General features: G+C 41.3%; 1 protein-coding gene across 7 annotated transcripts in view; it reads right to left on the reverse strand.

The window, feature by feature from the left end:
* The window catches only part of ADAMTS6 (ADAM metallopeptidase with thrombospondin type 1 motif 6), a 241,066-nt gene that overhangs the window by 182,127 nt on the left and 34,513 nt on the right, over positions 1 to 24,426 (reverse strand). For 6 of the 7 annotated variants that reach the window (XM_061619209.1, XM_061619173.1, XM_061619163.1 and 3 more), the window contains 4 exons: positions 20,719 to 20,887; positions 18,358 to 18,575; positions 17,129 to 17,212; positions 16,383 to 16,528 (listed from right to left, as the gene is read on the reverse strand). In XM_061619209.1, coding sequence (XP_061475193.1) covers positions 16,383 to 16,528; positions 17,129 to 17,212; positions 18,358 to 18,575; positions 20,719 to 20,887 — 617 coding nt within the window. The remainder of the gene's footprint in view (positions 1 to 16,382; positions 16,529 to 17,128; positions 17,213 to 18,357; positions 18,576 to 20,718; positions 20,888 to 24,426) is intronic. The other variant, XM_061619218.1, reaches the window with a different exon arrangement.

Below are 24,426 nucleotides of genomic sequence, written 5' to 3' on the forward strand. Positions count from 1 at the left end.
CTTCCCATCCATTCACTTACGGAGTCCAGGCACTTGGACATGGTGTCCACAGCCAATTCTGGTGAGGACTTAAACGAGAGATAGAGCTGAGTGTCATCCGCATATTGGTGACACTGCAGCCCAAATCTCCTGATGATGGCCCCCAGCGGCTTTACATAGATGTTGAATAGCATGGGGGAGAGGACAGAGCCCTGTGGCACTCCACAATTGAGAGGCCAAGGGTCTGAAACCTCATCCCCCAATGCCACCCGTTCCATGCCTGGCATGGAAAAGCAGAAACAGCCAACATGGCAACTGTTCACAAGGCTGAGTTAAATCTTCTTGCAAAGCTGCCAGCAACAAGAAATTACCTACGTTTTATTAAATTAAGTTCTTCACTTGTAATACCACTCAAAAATCCCCACTGAATGGGGATATAAAGCACAAGCAATATATTTCTCAGAAGGCAGAATAACTAAAATATTCAAAATTATTGGACCCATAAGCTTACCACAATAGAAATTAGTGTTCTAAATGCTCAAAATGGCCAGGTTTGTATTTAATACTATGCCATGAGTGAGCCTTGGGCTTGTGCTCTCTTCCTTCTCACATCCCCTCTCAGGGTTCTGAGGAGAGACTGGAAGTGTCTGTTCCTTGTTTAATATTAACTATGGTTTATCTTTATGTTTGAACATGACAATGGCTGGTTTAAACTATGGTTTGTTGAAACATGCCAGGTTGAAACACCATGGTTATGATCCTGGCTTGTTAATAAATCATCGTTTACATTAAGCACGGTTTGTCCTTTTCGGACATATTGATAAACTGCTGTTAGCATTAAAAAGGAAGCAGATGCTTCCATTCTCCTCACTGAAATGCCAGAGAAGCAGGAGGAGCATGTGAGCTAGAAGCTCAAGCAAGTCTGTTCATGTAAAGCTAAACTCTAGCATTAACATCTGAGTTGAGCCAATTACCTAGTTCAGACACCCAATTCCTGTTTTGCTAACCCCTCCCCCTTGCTTCTTCTCTTCCTCAGCATTTACATCCTCAGAGTTTACATTTAACCACAGGTAGCTGATACATCCAAAACAGGTAACTATGGTTTAATGTCATTTTACTAACTAGGATCTTAAACCACCTTCAAACTGTGGTTGAAGATCCTGGTTAGAAAACTGATACTAAAGCACAGTTCCCCATTTCACACATAATAGTTAAACTGTGGTTTAATTAAATTAATTAATGTAAATGAAAGGAAGATGCAAGGAAAGGGGCGAGAACAAAGCATGCATTACTACCTGCTAAACTATGGCTGAGCAAGCCAGGAATTGAATATCTGAACCAAGCCAACGTGTCTTACATCTGTCAGCTGCTGATATTGGCAACTAATTAGGATAAAAATGCAAACAAAAAAAAATCACTATACAGTAACACCTCAGTTAACAAATCCTCCAGGAAAGAAGCTCCTTTTAACAAAGTCTTTTTTTGGTTCAGGGGACATGGAGGGGGCACACACTCTAACATAGTCAGAATTTGGCTCCTTGTCTAGTGGATTGCAGCTGCTGCATGCAGTTCTGTCCCGCATGGCTGAAATGGCACTCATTGCCAGGTGGTGCAGGCGCCTCCGCAGTAAACAGTGCTTTGGGTGCCTTGGAAGCACTGTTTACTGCAGACACGTCTGCTCGAGTGAAGGGGAGGATAGCAGAGAGAGAGACCAAGTATAGGGTGGTGGTGGTGGTTATCCTTTGTCTGCCTGCTTGAGTGTAGAGAGAGGAGAACTGTGCTCAAAGCTTTAGCCTGCTATAGCAAGATGTTACATGATACAAGAAAAAAGGCAAGGCAGGCATCCCTGGATGCATTTTGGAAGAAGCCTTCAAGTGGTCTGTATGCAAGGGTTACCTGACCTGGTTGTTTCAGACATGTGTATTGTTAATTTTGAATAAAAGGTTTGCTGAAATACGTTGAACTGTTCTTTTTTTGTGGTGTAGGAAACTATCCCAATTCTTTCCACATTATTCTTACCTCTGGTACTGAAGTTTCTGTTAAAGAAGTTATGTCCAGGAATGCATGTAACCATTAACTGAGGTATTATTGTAATTTAATCTTGAAACTTAAACCTACTTTATACCTTAGTATTTTCCTTCAATGCTAAATAACTAGATGCACTGGTTTGCATTTTAAAAAGTACTCACTGCTTTGCTGTATATCCCAGATTTCCCCAAGGCTTACATACAGTCCTTTTATTTTATTTATAAAAGTATTTATATACCTCCCTCTCACAAAACATCAGGATTTTTCCCCAACCAATATGTTTTTAACCCTTTTTATTTAAGATATTTTTAACGTTTTTTTAAAGAATGTTTTTAAAGTTGTTTTGTTTTAATGTATTTTAAGGTCTGTTTTTATGATGTTTTAAAGTGTTTTTACTGCTTTTGTTTGCTGCCCTGGGCTCCTGCTAGGAGGAAGGGCGGGATATAAATTAAATAATAAATAAATAAATGGTGTAGAGCAACATAAAAAAACCCTTTTAAAGCAATAAAGAACAATCATTCAAAAAAAATTTAGACAACTGCATAGGCCTGTTGGCATTAAAATGTCTTCAAGAGACACCTGAAAGTCAAAAGCAAGGTTGCCTGCCAAATCTCTGCTAGAAGAGTATTCCACAGTATGGGACCAACAATAATTAATGCCCAGTACATAAAGTAACTCTTAGAATCCTACTCATCATCATTTAGTACTTCTTTGCATCCATTTGTCTCTAATTTAATCAGCTCCCCTAGCAAGCAAGACTCTTTTCATACACACCTCTGCCAAAATGTTTGGCAGCAAATTTAAGAGAAATTCTCCTTCATGCACATGACTCCTGCACCTGGAGATACAAGCTTTTAAAATCATCTCTCCCCTCAAAGATCTCTCCCATGTTCTATAAGCAATACCTCTGGACTACACTCTAACTGCATAGTTGTACTATAATGAAATAAGATGTGCTAAGGGGAAAAGAGAACATTCTAACACTGTAGTGCAAAGAAATGATATACATAGACAGAACATAACTGCATGAGCAGCTGCAACATTTGATTTGGCATCACAGCAACTCCCAGAGCTGCTTTTAAAGCTTAACAGCAATGTATCCCTTCAACAGTAGATAATAGAAACTGGTTTGGTGGCAACATCAAAACAAACTCTGGCTAAGTATGCAATTGTGTTTCATGCATGCATATAACTTCTTTAGTTTGTAACCTCTATAAGGATATAGTTAGTCAACATACAGCATTTAAAAATCTCTGAAAGCTTCTTTTAAAACCTGACTCTGATTTTATATATCAGTTAATTCAGACTTTATACACATGTGCCAGTGGAACTTAACAGTCTACTCACACTGATTATTTCAACCACTAGTCTTTAACCTTTTTAGGCCTAGACCTTTGAACTGTGACCTGCAATATAGGACACACTTTTTAACAATACATGTCCTTGTTTTTGCTTTTGTCTCCAGGATTACCAGATAAAAGAGAGGTCAAGGATGTATATCTTTCATAGTTGCATTGGCAAGGGAATTTTGGTAGAATATCTCCTTCATGGTGAGAAAAGCTATGTGTCCTTCCAGGGCTGGCACCAGAGGGTGGCCAGGTTGAGCCCTGGATGAGGGCCCTGTGACTTGGAGGGGCCCCTAAAGGGCCCCTCCTTAGGGTGGGAAGGTAGTGCTCCCATTCTGCAATCCACAGCAGTGTTGACTCCTGACCCTACTGCAGATCACACAGAGGGAACTCCCAGCCCCCCCCCAGACGGTGCAGGCCCATGATGCCCATCCACATGCTCCACCTACTTCTCCTGTTACCATGAATGCTGTGCACGCTGCGCTCACATACCTGCCATCAACCAAGATGGTGGCAGAGGCTTCTCTAAGAGATTGATGCCCATGGCACCATCTTGGTTGATGGCAGGCATGTGTGCGTGCATGCATGCCATCAACCAAGATGGCAGCAGGCGCATTTGCCCCTTAGGGAAGCCCCCATTGCCATCTTGGTTGATGGCAGGAATGTACGTGCAACACACAGGGCATTCTCATGACGCGATGGAGAGGTAGGTGGGGTGTGTAGGCAGATGCCACAGGCCCGGGGCAAGCTGGTGCCCAAGGGCCCAGTCATACCTGGTGCCAGCCCTGTGTCTTTCCTTGCAACTATTAAGTCCAGGAATCCTATCTTGTTTTGCATCTGGTGCTAACCCCCTCTTTCTTTATAAAACAAAACCGAAAAAGAAAAAAATGGTGGGTAATGCTGTTGCTAAAAATTACTGCCTGACCCACTTGTGCATCCCAACCTATTACTCATTCCTTGATAAAAGTGCTGTGGGTGCCAGCACACAATCCATGGGCAGCAAAAATAGGAGTGCCAGTACTCCATACTGGTGAGCGCAGTCACATAAAAAGCACAAAAAATGAGAGGACAGCTCTGTTAGGGCCCTGTAATAGTTTTCATAAAAATGTAGGAAGGAAGCCAGACCACAAATAATGTGGTCCTCGATGTCTTTATACTAATGGCCAGAGTACAGGAAACAAACAGGATGAACTTGGACTCTTACTGCAGAAGGGTAAATACAACTTGACAGGTATAACTGAAACTTGGTGGGATGACTCCCATCACTGGAATATAGCAACTGAAGGATATAACTTGTTCAAAAAGAAGAGAAGGAATAGAACTGGAGGCGGAGTTGCACTATATGTTAAATATATATATCCTGGCACGGAAATACAGGAGGATGAACTTGGTAGCCCCACCAAGAGTGGATTAAAATAAATGGGGCAAGGAATAAAAAGAATGTGGTGGTTGGAGTCTACTACCAACAGTCCAATCAAGGAGAAGATGAGGATGAAACTTTTGAAAAGCAAACTGTGTTTCAAGGAGGCATGATGTAGTAGTAATGGGGGATTTCAATTAGGTCAATATCTGTTGGGAGACAAATTCTGCCAAACACAGGCCCTCCAAGAAATTCCTGATGTGTTGCTGATAACTTTCTCCTACAGAAAGTGGAGGAAGCAACTAGAGGATCAATTGTCATTGAGTTGATTCTAACCAACAGAGATGACTTAGTGGATGAAGTGGCAGTTACAGGAATTCTGGGGAAAGTGACCATGTTATACTTGAGTTCTTGATTTTAAAGGAAGCAAAGGCTGAGATTAGCCATATGTGTACCCTGGACTTCAGGAAAGCCGATTTTAATAAACTCGGAACAATGCTAAGATAGGTCCCATGGCAAACAACCCTAATGAGAGTTTCTAAAAAAATAAATTCTAAAGGCACAATCGCAAACAATTCCATCAAGGAAAAAAGGTGGAAGCCAGCACAAAAAAGTTTGATGACCTGAAAACAAAAAAAGATACATATAGGAAGTGGAAGGAAGGCCAGGCCAAAAAGGAAGAGGCTAAAGCTGAGAATCAGCTGAGGTTAGCGAGGGATGCTAAAATCAACAAAAAAGCTTTATTTAGGTACATCCATAGTAAAAGACAGATAAAAGAAATTCAGTGAGGATGGCAAAATGGTAACAGATGACAAAGAAAAGGCAGAAGTGCTCAATTCCTACTTTGGCTCAGTCTTCTCCCAAAAGAGGGTCTATGACCCTCCTTGCAAACGTGAAATACAAGGAGCAGAACTGTTGAAGGGGCAGGATTGCAGCTTGAGATTGACAGACAAATGGTCAAGGAATACCTAATTACTTTGAAGTTGTTCAAATCTCCAGGGCTCGATTAACTGTATCCTAGAGTAATGAAGGAATTGGCTGAAGAACTCTTGGATCCATTGTCTATTATCTTTGCAAAATCATGAAGGTTGGGTGGAAGTGCCAGACAACTGGAGAAGCAAGAAAGGAAGGAAGTGCCGGACAACAACTGGAGAGCTTATGTTGTCTCTTTCTTCAAAAATGGCAAAAAGGAAGAACCTGGGAACTACAGAACAGTCAGCCTGACATCAATCCCTGGGAAAATTCTGGAGCAGATTATAAAGCGGTCAATCTGCAAGCGCCTTGAAAACAATGCAGTGATTATTAGAAACCAACATGGATTTCATAGAATAGTAGAGTTGGAAGGGGCCTATAAGGCCATCAAGTCCATCCCCTCCTCAATGCAGGAATCCAAATCAAAGCATTCCTGACAGATGGCTGTCCAGCTGCCTCTTGAATGCCTCCAGTGTCAGAGAGCCCGCTACCTCTCTAGGTAATTGATTCCATTGTCGTATGGCTCTAACAGTTAGGAAGTTTTTCCTGATGTCCAGTCGAAATCTGGCTTCCTGCAACTTGAGCCCATTATTCCATGTCCTGCACTCTGGGACGATTTGTTAAGAACATATCCTGCCAGACTAATCTTATCTCATTTTTTAAACAGGTAACCTCCCTTGTAGACTGTAGGAATGCTGTGGGCATATCTTGACTTCAGCAAAGCTTTTGTCAAAGTGCCCCATAATATTTTGATTAGTAAGCTAGCAAAATTTGGGCTGGATGGAACAGCTATCAGGTAGATCCACAGTTGGCTCCAGAATCATACTCAAAGAGTGCTTATCAATACTTCCTTCTCAAATTGGGGAGAGGTAATGAGTGGAATACCACGGGGCTCAGTCCTGGGCCCAGTGCTCTTCAACATGACTTGGATGAGCAGGTGTAGGGTAGGCTTATCAAATTTGCAAATAATACAAAATTGGGAGGGCTGGCTAATACCTTGGAAGACAGAAACAAAACTGAAAGATCTAAGGGGTAGAAGGACGTGGCGACATTGGCGGCGCAACACCATACACCTTCGTCTAGCTGCGGGGGTGAGGTGCGGCGCACCCTTTTGGCCCAAGACATCGGCAGCGCCTCCCCCACCCCGCGGCACTGACGGGGGGAGTGATACGCCCTTCTGGCTCGTGACATTGGCGTAGTGGAGACACAATCTTTTGGCCCATGACATCGGCGGTGTGACGCAGCGCGACATACCCTCCTTGGCCTGTAGCACTTGGCTAGCGGTGGTAGTGACGTGGCGCGGCGCAGCTCTTGCTGGCCATCCCCAAGGACTAGGCCTTGGGAGGGGACGAAGAAAGGAGGAGTGGAAGACGAGGAGACACCTGGTCGCGAAGATCTACGCTGGGAGGGTGGTGAGGGTGGGGGTGGCCGCTGGGGTACAGGACTCCATTTAGAGTTATCAAAGGGCACGGGCCTGCCTGACTGACGAACAGTGAGGGAGATATGTGTAGATCGGAGGGGGATACTGTGGAGAGGGTGGGGGGCCATGATATTGAAAGGCTAGGCAGCAGATTCTGCAGAAGCGCAAGTGGCAGGCCACGCCAGCATAGGGGAACAAGGGATAGATGCATAATATCCATCCCTTGTTCCGGACCTGTCCACAACCAGAAGATAACTGGGGGATGCAGAACTCCATCCAATCTTCGACTGCTGTTGTGTAATGCCAGGTCTGTGGTACAAAAAACAGCACTCATCCATGACATGATCTTGGATGAGAACGCAGACCAGGTATGTATTACGGAGACCTGGCTGGATGAGGCCTCGGCTCCTATACTTGAGGCCATGTGTCCAGCCGGTTTCCGATATGCACAGCAGCCGAGGATTGATAGACGGGGAGGGGGAGTGGCAGTCATCTATCGGGAATCTTTGGTTTTCGCCAAACCCCCTCTCCATGAGACCAAGTTTGTTGATTGCATGTACTGGAGGTTGGGCCCAAAGGGCAGCTTAGGGATTCTGCTTGTGTACCGTCCTCCCCGCTGCACAGCAGACTCCCTGACCGAGGTGCTCGAGGTGGTCTCGGGCGTGCGGGTGCTTTCCCCCAACTTATTGGTTGTGGGGGATTTTAACGTACACGCTGAGACTGCACTCATGGGAGCCCCTCGGGATTTCATTGAAACCATGACTTCATAGGATCTGCACCTTAGTAATATAGGGCCCACCCATGTAGCCGGTCATCCGATTGACCTTGTATTTGTCTCGGGAGGGGAGGGAAGTGCTCTGAAAATGGGGGCTGTTTCTTCTAACCCTGTGTCATGGTCAGATCACTATCTGGTGAATATAGACTTCTCGATGCCACACATCCTCCGCAGGGGACAAGGACCTATTAGGATGGTCCGCCCCAGACGCCTGATGGAACCTCAGGGATTCCTGAATGCACTGGGAGATTTCGAGCTGACTGAAGGTCGCCCGGTCGAAACCCTGGTGATGGAGTGGAATAGGGAGATCACTGGGGCTTTGGATCGGGTGGCTCCGAAACGTCCTCTCCCCCTGAACAGAACTCAGACAGCACCTTGGTGTACACCACGGTTGCGGGGTCTGAGACAGGAGGTGAGACGACTTGAGCGCCGATGGCGGAAATCTCGCACTGAAGACGATCGGACACTGGTTAGAGCAGCGATAACTGCCTACCAAGTGGCAACAAAGACAGCGAAGAAGGATTTCTTTGCTGCCTCTATTGCGTCAGCAGAGTGCTGTCCCAGGAGATTGTTCCAAGTGGTCCGAAGTCTGGTCGGTCCAGTGTCTCCAGAACCCATGGAGCAATCAAAAATCTCCTGTGATAATTTTGCTAAACACTTTGCTGGTAAAATCGAGCGTCTGAAGAGCATGATTCCGTCCACCGTGGATACAGGAAGTGGGCCAGAGTCAGCCAGTTGCATTCCGGTCCGATGGGATCGGTTTCAGCCTCTTTCCTCTGAGGAAGTGGACAAGGTGCTCAGTACTGTGAAGCCAACCACCTGTCTGTTTGATCCTTGCCCTTCATGGCTCATAATGAGCTGTAAAGAGAGACTGAGCGAAGGGATCAAGGCAGTGGTAAATGCATCCTTGAAAGAGGGTGCTATGCCATCAGCCCTCAAGGAGGCGGTGATAAAGCCCATCTTAAAGAAACCCTCCTTGGATCCCCAAGAGTTGAACAACTTCCGCCCAGTCTCTAACCTACCATTCTTGGGCAAGGTGATTGAGCAAGTGGTGGCCAAACAGTTACAGACACACTTGGAGGAAATGGATTATTTAGATCCATTCCAATCGGGCTTCAGGACTGGGCATGGAACTGAAACAGCTTTGGTCGCCCTGGTAGATGATATGAGGAGGGCACTGGATAGGGGAGAATATACCTTCCTTGTCCTCCTGGATCTCTCAGCGGCTTTCGATACCGTCGACCACGGTATCCTTTTGGATCACCTGGGGGGATTGGGAGTAGGGGGCACTGTTCTACAGTGGTTCCATTCCTATCTCTCAGGCAGGTACCAACGAATAGCTTTGGGAGATGAGGCCCCTTAACTGTGGAGTGCCACAGGGTTCTATCCTCTCTCCCATGCTGTTCAATATCTATGTGAAACCGCTGGGGGCTATCATCAGGAGTTTTGGGCTGAAGTGTCACCAATATGCGGATGACACTCAGCTCTATCTCTCATTTAAATCTTCACCAGAGTTGGCTGTGGATACCATGTCCAAGTGCCTGGAGTCCGTAAGTGGTTGGATGGGAGAGAACAGACTGAAGCTGAATCCCGATAAGACCGAGGTGTTACTTGTGGGAGACAGAGGAAGGTTGGGTATTACAGACCTGATACTTAATGGGGTGAGATTACCCCTGAAGGACCAGGTCCGCAGCCTCGGGGTCATTCTTGACTCCCAGCTGTCCATGGAGGCTCAGGTTTCGGCGGTGAGTTGGGCAGCTTGGTATCAATTACATCTGATACAGAGGCTGCGACCCTACCTTCCTGTTCATCTGCTCCCACAGGTGATACATGCCCTGGTCTCCTCTCGCTTAGACTACTGTAATGCGCTCTACGTGGGGTTATCCTTGAAAACGGTCCGGAAATTACAGCTGATACAGAATGCGGCGGCGCGCTTGATCAAGCGCAGCCATCGCCGTGATCACATCACTCCAGTATTAATAGATCTTCACTGGTTACCAGTTGGTTACTGGGCCTGATTCAAGGTGTTGGTGTTGACCTTTAAAACCCTATACGGTTTCGGCCCAGTTTATCTGAAGGAGCGCCTCCAGAATCAACAAATATGCCGCCTCACAAGATCAGCCTCTCAAGACCTTCTCTCGGTCCCACCGGCTAAAACAGCTAGGCTGGTGCGGACCAGAGAGAGGGCATTTTCGGTTGTGGCCCCCACCCTCTGGAATTCCCTTCCGTATGATCTCCGACATGCTCCCTCCCTGATAGGTTTTCGTCGAGCCTTAAAAACCTGGCTATTCAGGCAGGCCTATGGGATTGAGGAGGATTAATTTTATGATGTTTTAACTGGAAATTGATTTTAAATTGTTAGGACTGTAGATTGTTTTTGTATATTGTATATTATGTATAGCTTTTAGCTAGTGTAAGTCGCCTAGAGTGTCCACTAACCTGGACAGATAGGCGACCAATAAATAAAATTATTATTATTATTATTATCTTGATGGGCTAAAGCATTGAGCTAAAAACAACAGAATGAAATTTAACAGAGATAACTGCTAGGAAAAAGAAACCAAATGCACAGGTAAGATGGGGGATACTTAGCTCAGCAATGCTACATGTGAAAAGGATCTTGGAATTGTTGTTGATCACAAGCTGAATATGAGCCAACAGTGTGATGTTGCTGCAAAAAAAGCAAACGCTATTTTAGGCTGGATTAACAGAAGTATAGTTTCCAAATCATGTGAAGTACTAGTTCCCCTCTATGTGGCACTGGTTAGGTCTCATCTTGAGTACTGTATTCAGTTCTGAACACAACACTTTAAGAAGGACGCAGACAAACTAGAATGGGTTCAGAAGAGGGAATGAGGATGATCAGGGGACTGGAAACAAAGCCCTAAGAGGAAAGAACTGGGCATGTTTAGCCTGGAGAAGAGAACACTGAGGGGAGATATGATAACACTCCTGAAGTACTTGAAAGGTTGTTACACAGAGGAGGGCCAAGATCTCTTCTCAATCATCCCAGAATATAGGACATGAAATAATGCGCTCAAGTTACAGGAAGCCAGATTTAAGCTCCTGTAAACCTCCTGACTATTAGAGTGGTACGACAATGGATCCAATTATCTAGGGAGGTGGTGGGCTATCCAACACTGGAGGCATTCAAGAGGCAGCTGGATAGTCACGTATCAGGTATGCGTTAATTTGGATTCCTGCACTTAGGACTTGGACTTGGTGGCCTTATAGCCCCCTTCCAACTCTACTATTCTATGATTCTATGAAGCTGATTACCCATATACTCAGGACAAACAAAGGGAGTAGTTCACACAATGTACAACTTAATGTTTTATCTGCTGTCTTTTGTTTTTTATTATTGGTTCTTTTGTATTTTACTGTTCGTTTTATATTGTTATGTTGGTTTATGTTGTTCAGATTAAAGTAGTGGATGGTATGGTGGAGCTGTGCCACTCACCTGACTTCCCTTCAGCTGAGTTGCTGCTGCATACCAGGATGGAGAGAGGCACAGGCGAAGCAGTGCAAACATTCTTGATGGGAGCACCTGATCTCCATCCTGGTATGCAGCACTGACTCAGCCATTTACATCCAGGGATTTCTCACAAAATAATGTCAAGATAGCTTTCTAACAATCTAAATGCCAGTTCAGATCCTACTTTTACTTTAATTATGTATACATTAAGTGCAAACAAATGTAAGCTCTTATTAACATTTACTGGGACTGAGAAATACTGACATTAAATCTTCAAAGTTAAACAAACAAATAAAATCATATTTATATATTAAGAAGCAATTGTTGCTGCAAGTATTCTGATCCCTCAACTGCTCTCCTGGCACAATCCTCAATAAAAAGTACGGCCTTTGGTGGAGCACTTTAAGGATAACAGTTCCTTACATTTTCTTTTGTTTAATCATGTTTTGACATGAGTTTAAGCAGATTCTCTTTATCTAATCTAATGTAAAACAGATTTCTGACACATCTCAGAAACAATTTACCAATTAACAGATGCACAGACATTTTCTTTTTAAATGGTGCACAATTTAGACACACACATCTGACTACTACTTTATTTAAAATGTAGATAATTAACTTTCCCAAGAGCTTTTCTAAGTGGTTTTTCACTTATCTTGCAGTCTACTTATTCAGCTAAGTGACTTCATCTCCAAGCATGAGAGCTTGCTTTCTGCTTTGGTTAATTTCATAGTATCATCTGTGCCCGCCATAATCATACTTGGGCCTGATCCACAGGTTTCCTGCACATGGTATGTTATGTGTAAAGATTTCCATTAGTAAACAGAAGGTTGGTACTGTCAGAATTGTGGGCATCAATCATTTACATAGGAAGAACAGGGAAAGAATACCATTCTTCTCATACCAACAGCACTAATAATTTGTGAGCAGTGCATATGCAGTGCAAACTAATTTTGTCATGCTTGTTGAAGGTTGAAACAGAGTAGAATACTCTCTAAAAACTAAAGAATGTTTTATAAGGTGTAAATATCACTAATATACCTGAGAGAATAAAAACTTATCACCCAAAGGATAACAAGGTGGGTGCCAGGTGTACTCCTTGGGTGGCATTAAATAACTGGGATACCACAAATGGAAAAAAAATCTCTCCCTGGTTGCCATCCATTTTATCTCTGATTTTGAGGACACCTAGAGAAGAGCCTCAGTAGATCTTAGCATCCAAGCAGAATAAGAGAAGGAGATCTTTGAGCTACACAAGTCCAAAGCTGTATAGAGCTATAAAACAAAAAATCAGCATCTTAAAGAGGCTTGGGAATGAACCCGGAGCCAGTGAAGATATTTCAAAACTGGCAAGAGGTAGCAGTAGGCATTTCACTCCGTGCCATTCCAAGCCTTTGTTGGAAACGACACATGCCTAAGACAAGTTAAGATTAGTTATATCTTCACTCTTAATCAATAAATACAAGAATAAAAAAAAATACAAGAATCAATTTAGACTGCACTAGTTAAGGTACAATTTGTAATATTGCTGAAGTTTGTAACTGCCTGGTTCAGAATACAAATTTATCTATGGACACGGGAACATGGAAACATAGAAAGCTACTCTTGTCTGAGGGCTGATCTACATGGTGGTTTACTGTTTGCTTGGTGCTACTCACATCTCCTTTTAATAAACACAGTTCACATTATGCTACTGGCAAACAGTAAATCTGTTCTAACCCAATCCGCTGATAATATAAAAAGTTTAGAACAATACGGCTCTACTCCACTGCACACCTCTTTGCAGACGGTTTGCTTCTATGTTTTTTAGTAGGTGGGTGAATCACCACTTTCAGTTCTTCCCTTTTCTCCACCCACTAACTCTCCCATGAATTCCATTTTGTTTCCAGTGCTTTATCCAGCAACTTTTCACTGCTCTGTCCTCCCCCTTCAGTTTGCAGCCTTCCTTCTTTCCTCCCTTTCTCCCCAAGTAAACTTTTTTCACTCCTTGTAACTAGCAATAGGAATTGCCATTAAATTTTATCATTCTTTCTCATATTCTCTATCTTTGCTGAGAGAATTTTATCTCTCCGCATCTGGTTTCTGGTTTTCTTTTCTAAAAAATCTGAAATGGATTTTTTTAAAAAAAGTTGCCTCAAAAATATCAATATATAATATTGATTTTTTATTTAAAATATCTATATTATATTGATTTGTTTTTCCAGTGGGGAAAAATTAACTCAGAAAAAGCAAGGGCCAGCAGAGAAAGAAGGTGAGTTATCTTATTTTCAACCGCCAAACTTCAGGAAGTGATGGGGGCAGGAAGGAGTGGAAATACTGCGCAGGTCAAAAATATTTGCACGTGCCATGTAATGGAGGAACCAGAGGGAGTAAAAATGTAAAATTAGAGGGCGGGGCCACAAGGGAACAATAACATTAATCCTTCCCAGAGGAACGCCTACTTGTGTGAATGGAAAACAACAGATTTGAAGCTACAATTGAGCATGAAGTATGGACCTTGCAAATCTATTACAACAGTAAAAGCAGTGTATTTGCTACAAAGAAATGCTCCCATGTGGGATCACTCATCCATCTCACTCAGTATTGTCTACAATGACTGGCAGTGGCTCTCCAGGGTTTCATGTAGAGGGCAGTCCCACCTGAAGATACTGGGGATTATGTCTGGGACATTCTGGATGCAAAGCAGGAGCTCTGCCACTGAGTTACTGGAATATATTAGGAAGGAATTATCATTTTTAATGATGTATGATGGGCAAACTGAGAAAGAGGTAGACAAGGGGTGACCTATCTTAATGTGGATGGTGGGAAGCTCGAAGGGAGAAAAGGAGGAGTGAATGGGATAAAGCCAAAATGGATAGAACAATGGAAGCAGAAAAGAAAAAAAACCCGCAGGCAATCAGTTCAGACGTCTAGCAAGGATGAAGAAGCTGAAATGGATGGTACAACTGAAGGGTGGTGGCAATCTATAAGTGATCAGTTGAGATCTCTGGCAAGAGTGATCTGTCCCTCTTCTAGCAGCCTACTGAGCAGGGGGGAGGAGCAACCAAGAGAAGGATGTGTCAGAGGAAAAGGGGTGGCCCTGCTCACTTTTGGCTTAGGCATCAGCTGCTGCAACTCTTGACAAGAAAAAAGGTTTTTTTCATCCCTGTAATAGACATGCAGTCCCTGAACTTTTGTGAACAACAGCTAGGAAACTCCATAACCCAAACAGCTATAGCTTATGCAAAGACCTTCTATTTCTTAACCATTTTAGCTTATGAAGAGGTAAAACAAGACACACATAAAAATATTTATTGTATACAACATGCTTACTTTTATAAACGTTTAAATCTTATTTATCTCTTTTCTACACTAAAAAATCCCAAACATATAGAAGATGGTCCATCCCCTTGATCGGTTATTATTATTACTTCTGCCTGTCATTACCTGCAAGGTTTATTTCTAGCACTTCTTATAAGTCTACAGAGACTGCAATCATATATGCATTTATCAGGGAGTTAAGTTCAACTGAACTAAATGGGAGTTACTTCTGAATAGACATGTATAGGATTGCATTGTAAATCTTTCTACAATGTTCTACTGGCCTACCGTTCAATTTCTTCCCCTTAAAACTCAATGTAGGCCTGAATATCATTTCCAAACAACAAATTAGGATCAGGAAAAAAATGTTAACATCCTGAATAGTAAAATAAAAACTATGCATTAAGCCAGCCTTCTTTTGCAGTTCAGAAATTTGTAATAAAAGGAAAAAAAGGAAAGCAAAACCTCTGATGGTAATAAATGAAATATGACATTAGCTTAGATAAAAACAATTAAACTGAAAGTTGTCAAAAATTATAATAAAAGTACTTTAATTCATTTTTGAAGTGTTATAAAGCATATGAAGAGCAAAAATCCTTTGCCTGTACATCACTAATAAATCATGTATAAACATATGAGGTGGTATCTGACTAAATCGGAGCAGAACCATTGAAAATAATAGACTTAAGTTACTCATGACTAACTTAAGTCCTTTGATATCAGTGGATCTATGCTGAGCTTGATTTAGATAAATGTTGATGTATCTCTAGGCATTTGATGCTCAAAAGAAAGTCCCACTGAATTCAATGGGATGTTTCTTCAGTTAAGTGTGCAAAGAACTGAAGCCTTAAATCACACAGGCAGTGAAATACTGTATAGTGTTGCTTTATCTGCAGGAACATAAGCAATCGCAGGGAAATATAAATGAAAATATGCAAGTTATTATGACTTTAGGCCAGAATTGGGACCCCTGCCCTGCAGAGACTGGGGCTCCAAATGTTATTCAAAAATTATACATGAAACATTACCAATATGTCAGCTAAGAGTATCTTCCTTAATATTCTCTATACTTCAGGATAGTAATAACAGTATGAAAAATAATATTTCTACCTCTGTAACATTTTCTACCTTATTTTAAAATCCATTTCTAAAAGTGCTAAACATATAGTGTTGGATCTTCATTTTGTTATGGCCACTTGGAGCTTCCCCTGAGCAAAGTTCCACTCTAGGGATGCTCCTGTTGACAGTGAGGGGAGGAGATGACTTTGGCTAATTTCACCTCTCTGCAGCCCCCAGTGCAATCTCCCACACTGTTTGAAAGGGTCCCCTTACCTTCTGGAGCACAATTTCAGAGGCATAAGGGACTGCAGGAAGAGGAGGAGTTAGCAAAAAAGTCCTCGTGCCCCATTCCATCACTGGAATCCCTCCACTGGATCAAAAGCTTTCCATGGACAAAAGGAGCCTTTCTATTTATGGGAGGTAAAGTATGGGTTAAACCCACAGACAGTCACATTCATTCATTTCAGATATGCTATGAGTAGACATTTTCCACATTGAATGGAAAGTCATAGTACGAACTACTGACTGTTTTATTACAATATGAAACATAAGCAATATTTTTATCCTGTGTATCATTACTACAAATACTTCAACTCTAGCTCTTTTGTAAAAACAAACAAATAAGAAACAGAAAAGAGAAGAAATGAGAGAATTTCAACAAACCATACCTAGTAATAAGGACCGCATTATCATGGTGGGCAATTCCATTTTCTGGAATGGTGTTTCCATCACTTTGGTGAGAGAGAATGGATTTCTGCCACTTACAGAAGCTATCAAGGGACTTGTCTGCATGGTGATTTATCTCCAAGTTTGGCTGCAATACAACATGCATACCAGAAATGTTCCAAACAAATTACTAGGGTCAGTGGTTAAGACTTCTGAAGTCTAAATCTGATCTATAATTAGAAGCAGTGATTTCTAGGAATAATTTCTTCTTGCCAATTTTCATCTGTGTTAAATCTGGCCTACAATTTATTTTTTGCACATAGATTTTACAGATTTAATTTCAAACTTCAATCATTGTTCTGACAAAAATAAAGTATAGATTAGTTTCAAATGTTACCTTCCCCCACAAAGAAAGTGAGAGATAATCTTCATGTGGGAAAACACAATATTTAAATATTTAAAGCAGCCCTTAGTTTCAAAATACAAAACAGAAAACAAGCAGTGACAACTTTCTAGCAAACTTCCCAAGGATGTAATTTTCCTTAAATAAAAGTGAAAATCTTGAAAAACACTTTAAATTAATATCTTTCTAATCTCTTCTAATTTTAAGATCATAAAATGTCTGCAGATGAGATATTATCATCAAATACTGTTTTTCTAAACAATTTTAGGTGTATATTATTATGAAAATTAGATTGTTTGATTCATATTTTAAGGGACTAAGATTTATGTCACAACTCATTCTTACCTGATCTTCTGTAAGGACAATTAAACGAGTCACTATAATATTCACAACGTTTCCTAGGCTGGAATCACGGTAAAGTTTGGCAACCTGACCTCCAGAAAATAAGAAAAGACATAAAGTCAGACAAAAACATTCTGCAAATGTTTAACCAGGACAAATTGTTAACAGTACTGCCTAAAGTGCTATCAAGTTGTGGGAATTATTTTCCCCAACACAGCATTGTTTCTAAGTGCAATTATTTACTTTTCCTCATAAGAATTAAGGTAGCTATGCATTTATAGAGGAGAATGGCAGAGCAAGTGGGGGTGATAGGGGAGTGTAAGTAGTTAGATGTCAACATAACTTTTACAGGGCTTCTGCATGTGCCACAGAAGCTACAGTGGGTAATATGATTCTGCTGTTAGTTTTAACACAGGGCTTTTGTACTAACAATTTTTCCATAATATTAAAGCTAGTTCCCAGCATGCTATTATACTTTAATGTGACCTAGTTCTCACTGAGATGATAAACCTGTGGGCTGTACTACTTCAGGTTATAGTTGTGGACTCATGTTTGAATGCACTTTTGCATACACTAAAAATTACAGCACATAGAAAATTAGCATGTCACCAAGAAGAGAGAATCTAGGGCCAGAGTTTAAGGGATGGCTGGAGGCAAGGAGCAGATTAGGCTCCCACATCAACAATGTCCTCAAGCGTACCCCCTTTACATTTCACCAGTCTTAGATGCACGTGGGATTAGGGGACTATAGGCGTCCCCTCAAAGTTTATTTACATTGTGCATCTGCATGCTCAGAGGCTCTTCTGCACAGTGGCACCAATAGCCATTGCTACCCTAGCACAAGAGTTGTGACCAACTGCAAGCTCCAACAAAAGGAAGGCAGTGCCCCCCCATCCAGAGTGAGACACTGAAGCAGAAGCAGCTTGCATTTTAGCAGCTTGCACTTGTACTTGCTACTTGGATGCCTACCTACAAGTCGATTTACTTGATAGCAAGCACCTTCATGAGCCATTTCTAAGAGAAAGCTTGTTGGGGACCCAGTTCCTAAAGCAATGTCAGTCCAGACTTTACTAGAAACATTGCAAGAGAACTGAGCAATACACTTGAATTACTTACTTCCCAGTCATTAACCTGGAAAATACAGCTGGTACATTCTTAGATTTGAAAATAACATAATTAATGCCCTCAATGTTAAAATTAGTTACATTAACATATAGAGGGATCAAACTTACAATATTCATGACACTCAAAATGTAATGTTCAATATCTTTGCGACCATGGTATCCCACCATCATTTTGTCTGCTACTACCAGCGTCTCCACAAAACGTTCAGTGCTTATTGATCTCTTCAGTCGATGGTGACTACTTAATTTGTGATTAATTGGACGTAAAGTTGGAAAAGCAAAGGTATTGTTCAACCACCAAGGTTTACTGCTTCCTGTGAGGTCTTCTAGGAATCAAAACAATTAGTGACATCAAATGGGTTGCTATATTAACATCTTCATGTGCATCTGTTTTATGTTTATATTCTCTTCAAAATTCTTGAATAGAGATTTTGTTTTAATGTGAGAAGAAATTAAGCCGTTTTTAATAAACATTATAAGCCTTAGCTTTTCACTAGAAAACATTAGATAGCCTGTTTTGATATTAAAAGCTATATTTGTACTAAGCTTTTTCAAATACTCTTTTGGATACTCTAGCATACTGCTTCTAATAAAAGGCAGGGGAGAATGGTTGCATGAATATACAAATTTATTTATCACTCACCAATGTGACAGATATCCACACTGAATTGCAGGACTTGTACATGGTTAAACATTTGTTCAGAATATGAGACATCCATATTTGGAAGTCCAAATTTTGCAGACCTGAATACGAGTTGGACTAAAATTTTGAACATACTTCTAACCATTCACAAAAACAGCATACAAATAGGTTTTTGCTTCAAGGTGACTAAAAAAAACCAGCCATTGTAGAGAAAAAGAAGAAAATCTAATATGATCATATAAGTCCCACATGGGCTGAAATTCTCTGCTGTATACAAATCGTTTTATAGCTAAATTAAACCTAGGTTTATAATTTAATGCTTCCTCAAATCTGAACCAAAAATAAAAATACTAATGTGGATGCAAGAACCAGTTATGTATGAAATGGTGTGTTTATAATATTAACTTCTTTATAACAAGGACTTGTCCCCACCTGGAGCACATTGGTTATTTTGTCAGAGCATCAATGCTGTGATCCCTCATACTCATGCTCAAAATAACTTTCATTTACCTGAATACATAGAAACACCAGTGAAAGGGGGAAGGTAACTTGCCTACCCCTCATCTCCCTGAAAAGCCTCTCCTGAGAGGTGAATGGCCCAAATCACCCCCTTCTGTGACCATGCCTTTTGCTGGTGTTTTTTTGGATCCAACCCACTGAAATTCCCAGCTGCTTTCACACCCGTTACAAATGTCTCCTGTATTTCTTAATACTTAAATAAAGTATGTTGTTTAAATATTTTACACAATGAAACAAGAATAGCTTGAACCTTGTATAACAAATATTATATTAGTGAGGAATTTCCTATACATTTTGATATATTTTAAGTCCTTATGACTTAATAAAAAACATTTGGAAATAATTACACTAGCAGTAAAGGGTTCAGGAAATCTCATTTTAAGAAAGAAAGAAAGCTGAATCCTATATTCTACTGTGCAAAGGCACTGCAGCATTAAGATAAGGCACATGGTTCCCATTGCTGGCACAATGGCATACATCTAGTTACTTTGTTGCTTGGAGCCAGCTTCATCCCCGGCCTATCCTATGGCAGTAGCAGTCAGTGGCATTACTGCAGCAGAGATAAAAAAGTCAAAGAGAGACAGCCGCACCTCCTAACATTAGCCAACATTATATTAGAAGCAATTTGAAGTAAGAAATGCTGAAAGAATTTTAGAAGGCAAAACGAGGCAGAGTTTGACATATCTGTCTGCTTTTCTCCCTAAAATGCCAAATTAGCTGCAGTGGCACATGCAGTATAGCAGGGGCCACCAACATGGTGCCCAAAGATATACATGTGCCCACAGAGGCCTTCCAAGATCTTCACAGGATCCCTTCTCCCCCCCCCCCACTAAAATTAGGCTTAAAAGAAGCATTCTGTTGTAGCCAACAGACCAGGTTGAAGTGTGTTCTTGGCTGCAGGGTATGTATGGTGTTCACAATTTCTTCAGCTTGCAAATGTGCCCATGGCCCCCAAATGTTTAGGCATAAATCAAAGCATTCTTCTCAGTCTTTGCTTTAAAGACACTGAGCTATATCCAACACTGCAGCTCTGCTGGTGCGAGGGACTTTCATGAATGCAACAGAACTTCTTTTTCCTATGCTGTCCCCTCCAGCCCCGCGCATCAGTTGGGGGACCCTCCAGAGCAGATTTTAGGGGCACACAAGGGGAAGAGAGGAAACAAAATTCCATTATGTTCTAGATCTTAGCCGGGAGGAATTAATTAAATAATAGACTCCTAAGATAGTAGTTCCTTTGAATGAAAATCGCCTTGATATTTTATCAAAGAAAAATAATGAACCCATTACTGTAGTTGTACTTTATTTACCTGTGACACCACAATGGATATGATCATAGAAGAGTCGGTAGTACATTGCAGATTTTTTGTAAATAACATGAGGATGACCACTTTCATAACTAAAATGATTGGAATTTTCTGTTACATTTCTTAGAGGCTCAATAAAATACTCTTCATCTTCTGTAGCAATAACACCATGCTTAAGAGAAAGAAGAAAAAAGAATATATACAAGTTACCTATATCAAAAAATATAATGGAACTGGTCTTTTTGTACAAAATACTTAATTTACAGAAGGGATTAAGAAGTGCTATCCCTATTCACGAATTCAAATATACCATGTACAATGTACATTTCAGTCCATCTCTCTCTTAAATTGGCTCTACTAACTTCAGTCTCTCTCCAAAGCAGTATCAAAATGATAAAAACAATGAGTGATAGCCAACTAAGTTGTACTCAGAAATCAATGGACAACTCCTCTTATTTCAGTGGATCTCCTCTGAGTATATGACATTTGCTATATATTGTTTATCTGTACACTTGTACATTCAGACATTGCTTAAGATACCGTAACCAAATTTGGCACAATGGTTCTTGAGGTCAAAAAGCAGATTTTTGTCAATGTTTGGATACAATTGGACACCATTTTGAGTCAAGGTGGCGGACTCAACATTTCAAAAAATGCGCTGATTTGGACACCTCTGAAGACATCATAACCAAATTTGACACACTGGTTTCTGAGATTAAGGAGCAAGTTGTTGACTATGTTTGGATACTGTTGGATGCCATTTTGACACAAGATGGCAGACTTTCAAAACTGCACTGATTGTCACTGAGAGTTGCTATTGGCTTCTTAGAATTCCCAAGCAATGCTGGGCACTCCCAGCTAGTATAATATAATACAGAGGCTTCTGTTGTTAATTAAATAAGAGTACAGTAGTACCTCCCCATTGTTGGTGAAAGGGCTTAGGCTAAAGCAGACACGCCTATCTGCAGGCCTCCACTGGCAGGAGAGTTCTGTTGCAGTGAAGGCCTCTGCCACAGCTATGGAATGCTACCAACAGTGGTATTCCTGCCAATGGTAGCCAGCAGAGGCACCCAAAATGGGGTGTTAGAGAATGTGGATGGGGCAGAGCCAACCATGGATCCACTGAATCATAAGCTACCTCACTGCCTTGAAACCTGTTCTGGATTTCTCAGCTGCACCAGCCTGCAGCTGGCACAGCAATAAGTAAGAAAAAATTGGGGGCCTTCCTTCTGACACTCCTCCCAGCCTGCTGTTAGGACTGTTCTGCCTGCTGTGCTTCCTGGATTTATGGGTTGGACCCAGACCCAGTCTTTCTTGTTTTATTTCAGTGGGTCTGCTTTAAGCATGACTTAGTATATATCATTGTTTATGTGTATATCAATAAAATTAAAAATGGGGACTCACACACATTTCTCCATACAATATTCCAATGTGGAGACACCTTCCCTTCAGAAAACAGGCTAGCATTCCTGCTTTCATATATATCATTAACATCCAAAGCTACTCTCAGAAAATATATTATTCTAGACTGATATAGTTGTGGTTACAAAGCAAGAAGTCTCAGTGCAAATTATTTATAATTATAAAGTTATAAAAACAAAAAATGCTTGAAAATATTAACACCTATAACAATTATGTCCAAGTAAAATAGTTTCAGTCAAATCATTTAGAGTCTAACCTTAGACAATGACACACAGATGGGAAGGGCCTCAGCTAAGTGGCAGAAGGTCCCAGATTCAATCCCTGGCATCTCCAGGTAGGACTGGGAAAATTCCTGAAACCCTGCAAGAGCCACCCTGAAAAGCCTGAAATCCTGTAGAGCCACTGCCAGTCAGTGTAGACAATACTGAGAGAGATGGTCCAATAGTCCATATCAGTATATGACAGCTTCCTATGTTCCTATGTTGTAGTGGCACATATTGTACTACAAATGGTTAACAATCACATTATATAGTAAAAAGGTATTTTAAGTTACAAGATTTATTAAAACCAATTATTATTAAAAGATTGTTTTTATCCAGATGCTGAAATCTAACACTACATCACCTTCATGTAAGTCAAGACAATTGAAATTTATTAATGCTATTTATATTAATGTATTCATGCTATTTATATTGCTCATAAAAATATTTTAAATACCAACTGCCACCTCTGAGCATCAAAATACTGGAAGAACTCCAACTCAGTTTCCACAGTAAATTGATAATTAATTTAACATTACAATAATACTGAGAGTTGCTGTTTCGCAGTAAACAAAATTGTTTACTTGTAGCTGAGATTGTTTAAATAGATATTTATCTATTTATTACATTTGTATCCCATCTTCCCTCCAAGGTGCTCAAGGTGGTACATGGTTCTCCCCTACTCATTTGATCTGCACAACCATGTGAGCTAGGCTACATTGAGGGGCAGCGACTGGCCCAAGGTCACCCTGGATATTCACTGCAGTTACACACATGGGAATGTACTTGAGCTAATCGCAGGCAGGACCTTCTAGAAAGTTCTGCGACATAAGAGCTGCTGCTCACCTCAACTTACCCAAGAAAAGTAAGTTCCCATAGGCAAAGTGAAGAGGTGGAGCAAGTGCCCCCTCACTATGCTCCATTTAGGCAACTGCAAAAGGCATAAATAACAAAAAAGCTCTATGTGAAGGTTGTGACCAGCACAGATTCCTACTGAAGAAATGGAGGGTAGGGTGTTACACAAACAAAACTGTGTGTAACTGCACAAGGATGCTTTGTCTACTAAGAAAAATTGCAGGTAAATGGAAGGTTTATCCTGAGGATTGATACTTCATGAGCTAAGGTAAGGGATAACATTGTATTAAACCTATTGAAGGTGACAGATGGCCAGAGGTTCAAAGGGTTTGCTCATCAAGGGTTAGGCTCCACAGAAAAAGGAATGAGGGAGTACGTTGACTAAGCCCCCAAGAATGGATTTGGGTTCTTTTTAGGTCATGTGAAAACAGAGAATTATCAGCAGTAAGCTGAGAAGTTATGGTTTGAAGCTTGTTGTTTGGGAAGAGAGACCCAAGTATCCTTCAGATTGAGTGCTGCTGCCAGTGAGATACAGAAGAATTTTGAGTGTGGATAGTATAAAAAGGAGATGTAATAATGCTGATTATCCCAGCTTGTGGTAGAAGGTAGAATGAAGCAGAGACCCCAAAGGTCCCCTACCCATTAGAACTATCTCAGGCTGTCTCTAACCTTTTGGTAGAAACCGCAAGAAAGTCACCTTTTTATCATTTCCCTACTTAATCTAATACTTCCTGTCTGTAAATTTACCCTTAAAAGTGTGATGATAATCTACACTCTATCAGGATAGAAAAGCATTAGGATTGTATCCAGCGTAGTACTAAGTGTCCTGTCAGTAAAATAATTACCACTAGTGCAATGGCACTTCCCAGTCTCTCCCACCATGTGCCCCTTAAATCTGTTCTAGGGGTTCTCCCAACCCTCCAGAGCAGATCTGATGAGGGTACGGGGTGCAAACTGGGTGGAGAGGGGGGGAAGTCTCGTTGTGCTAGTGGTAATCCTCAAGAACATAAAAACATAAGAACATGCCAATGGCCCATCTAGTCCAGTATCCTGTTCTCACAGTAGCCAGCAGTTGCCCATGGGGAGCCTACAATCAGGATCTGAATGCAAGAGCATTCTTCCCTCCTGTGGTTTCCAGCAACTGGTATTCAGAAATACACTGCCTCAGAGCATA

This window comes from Rhineura floridana, chromosome 1 (assembly GCF_030035675.1).
Source record: "Rhineura floridana isolate rRhiFlo1 chromosome 1, rRhiFlo1.hap2, whole genome shotgun sequence".
Classification (NCBI taxonomy): domain Eukaryota; kingdom Metazoa; phylum Chordata; class Lepidosauria; order Squamata; family Rhineuridae; genus Rhineura; species Rhineura floridana.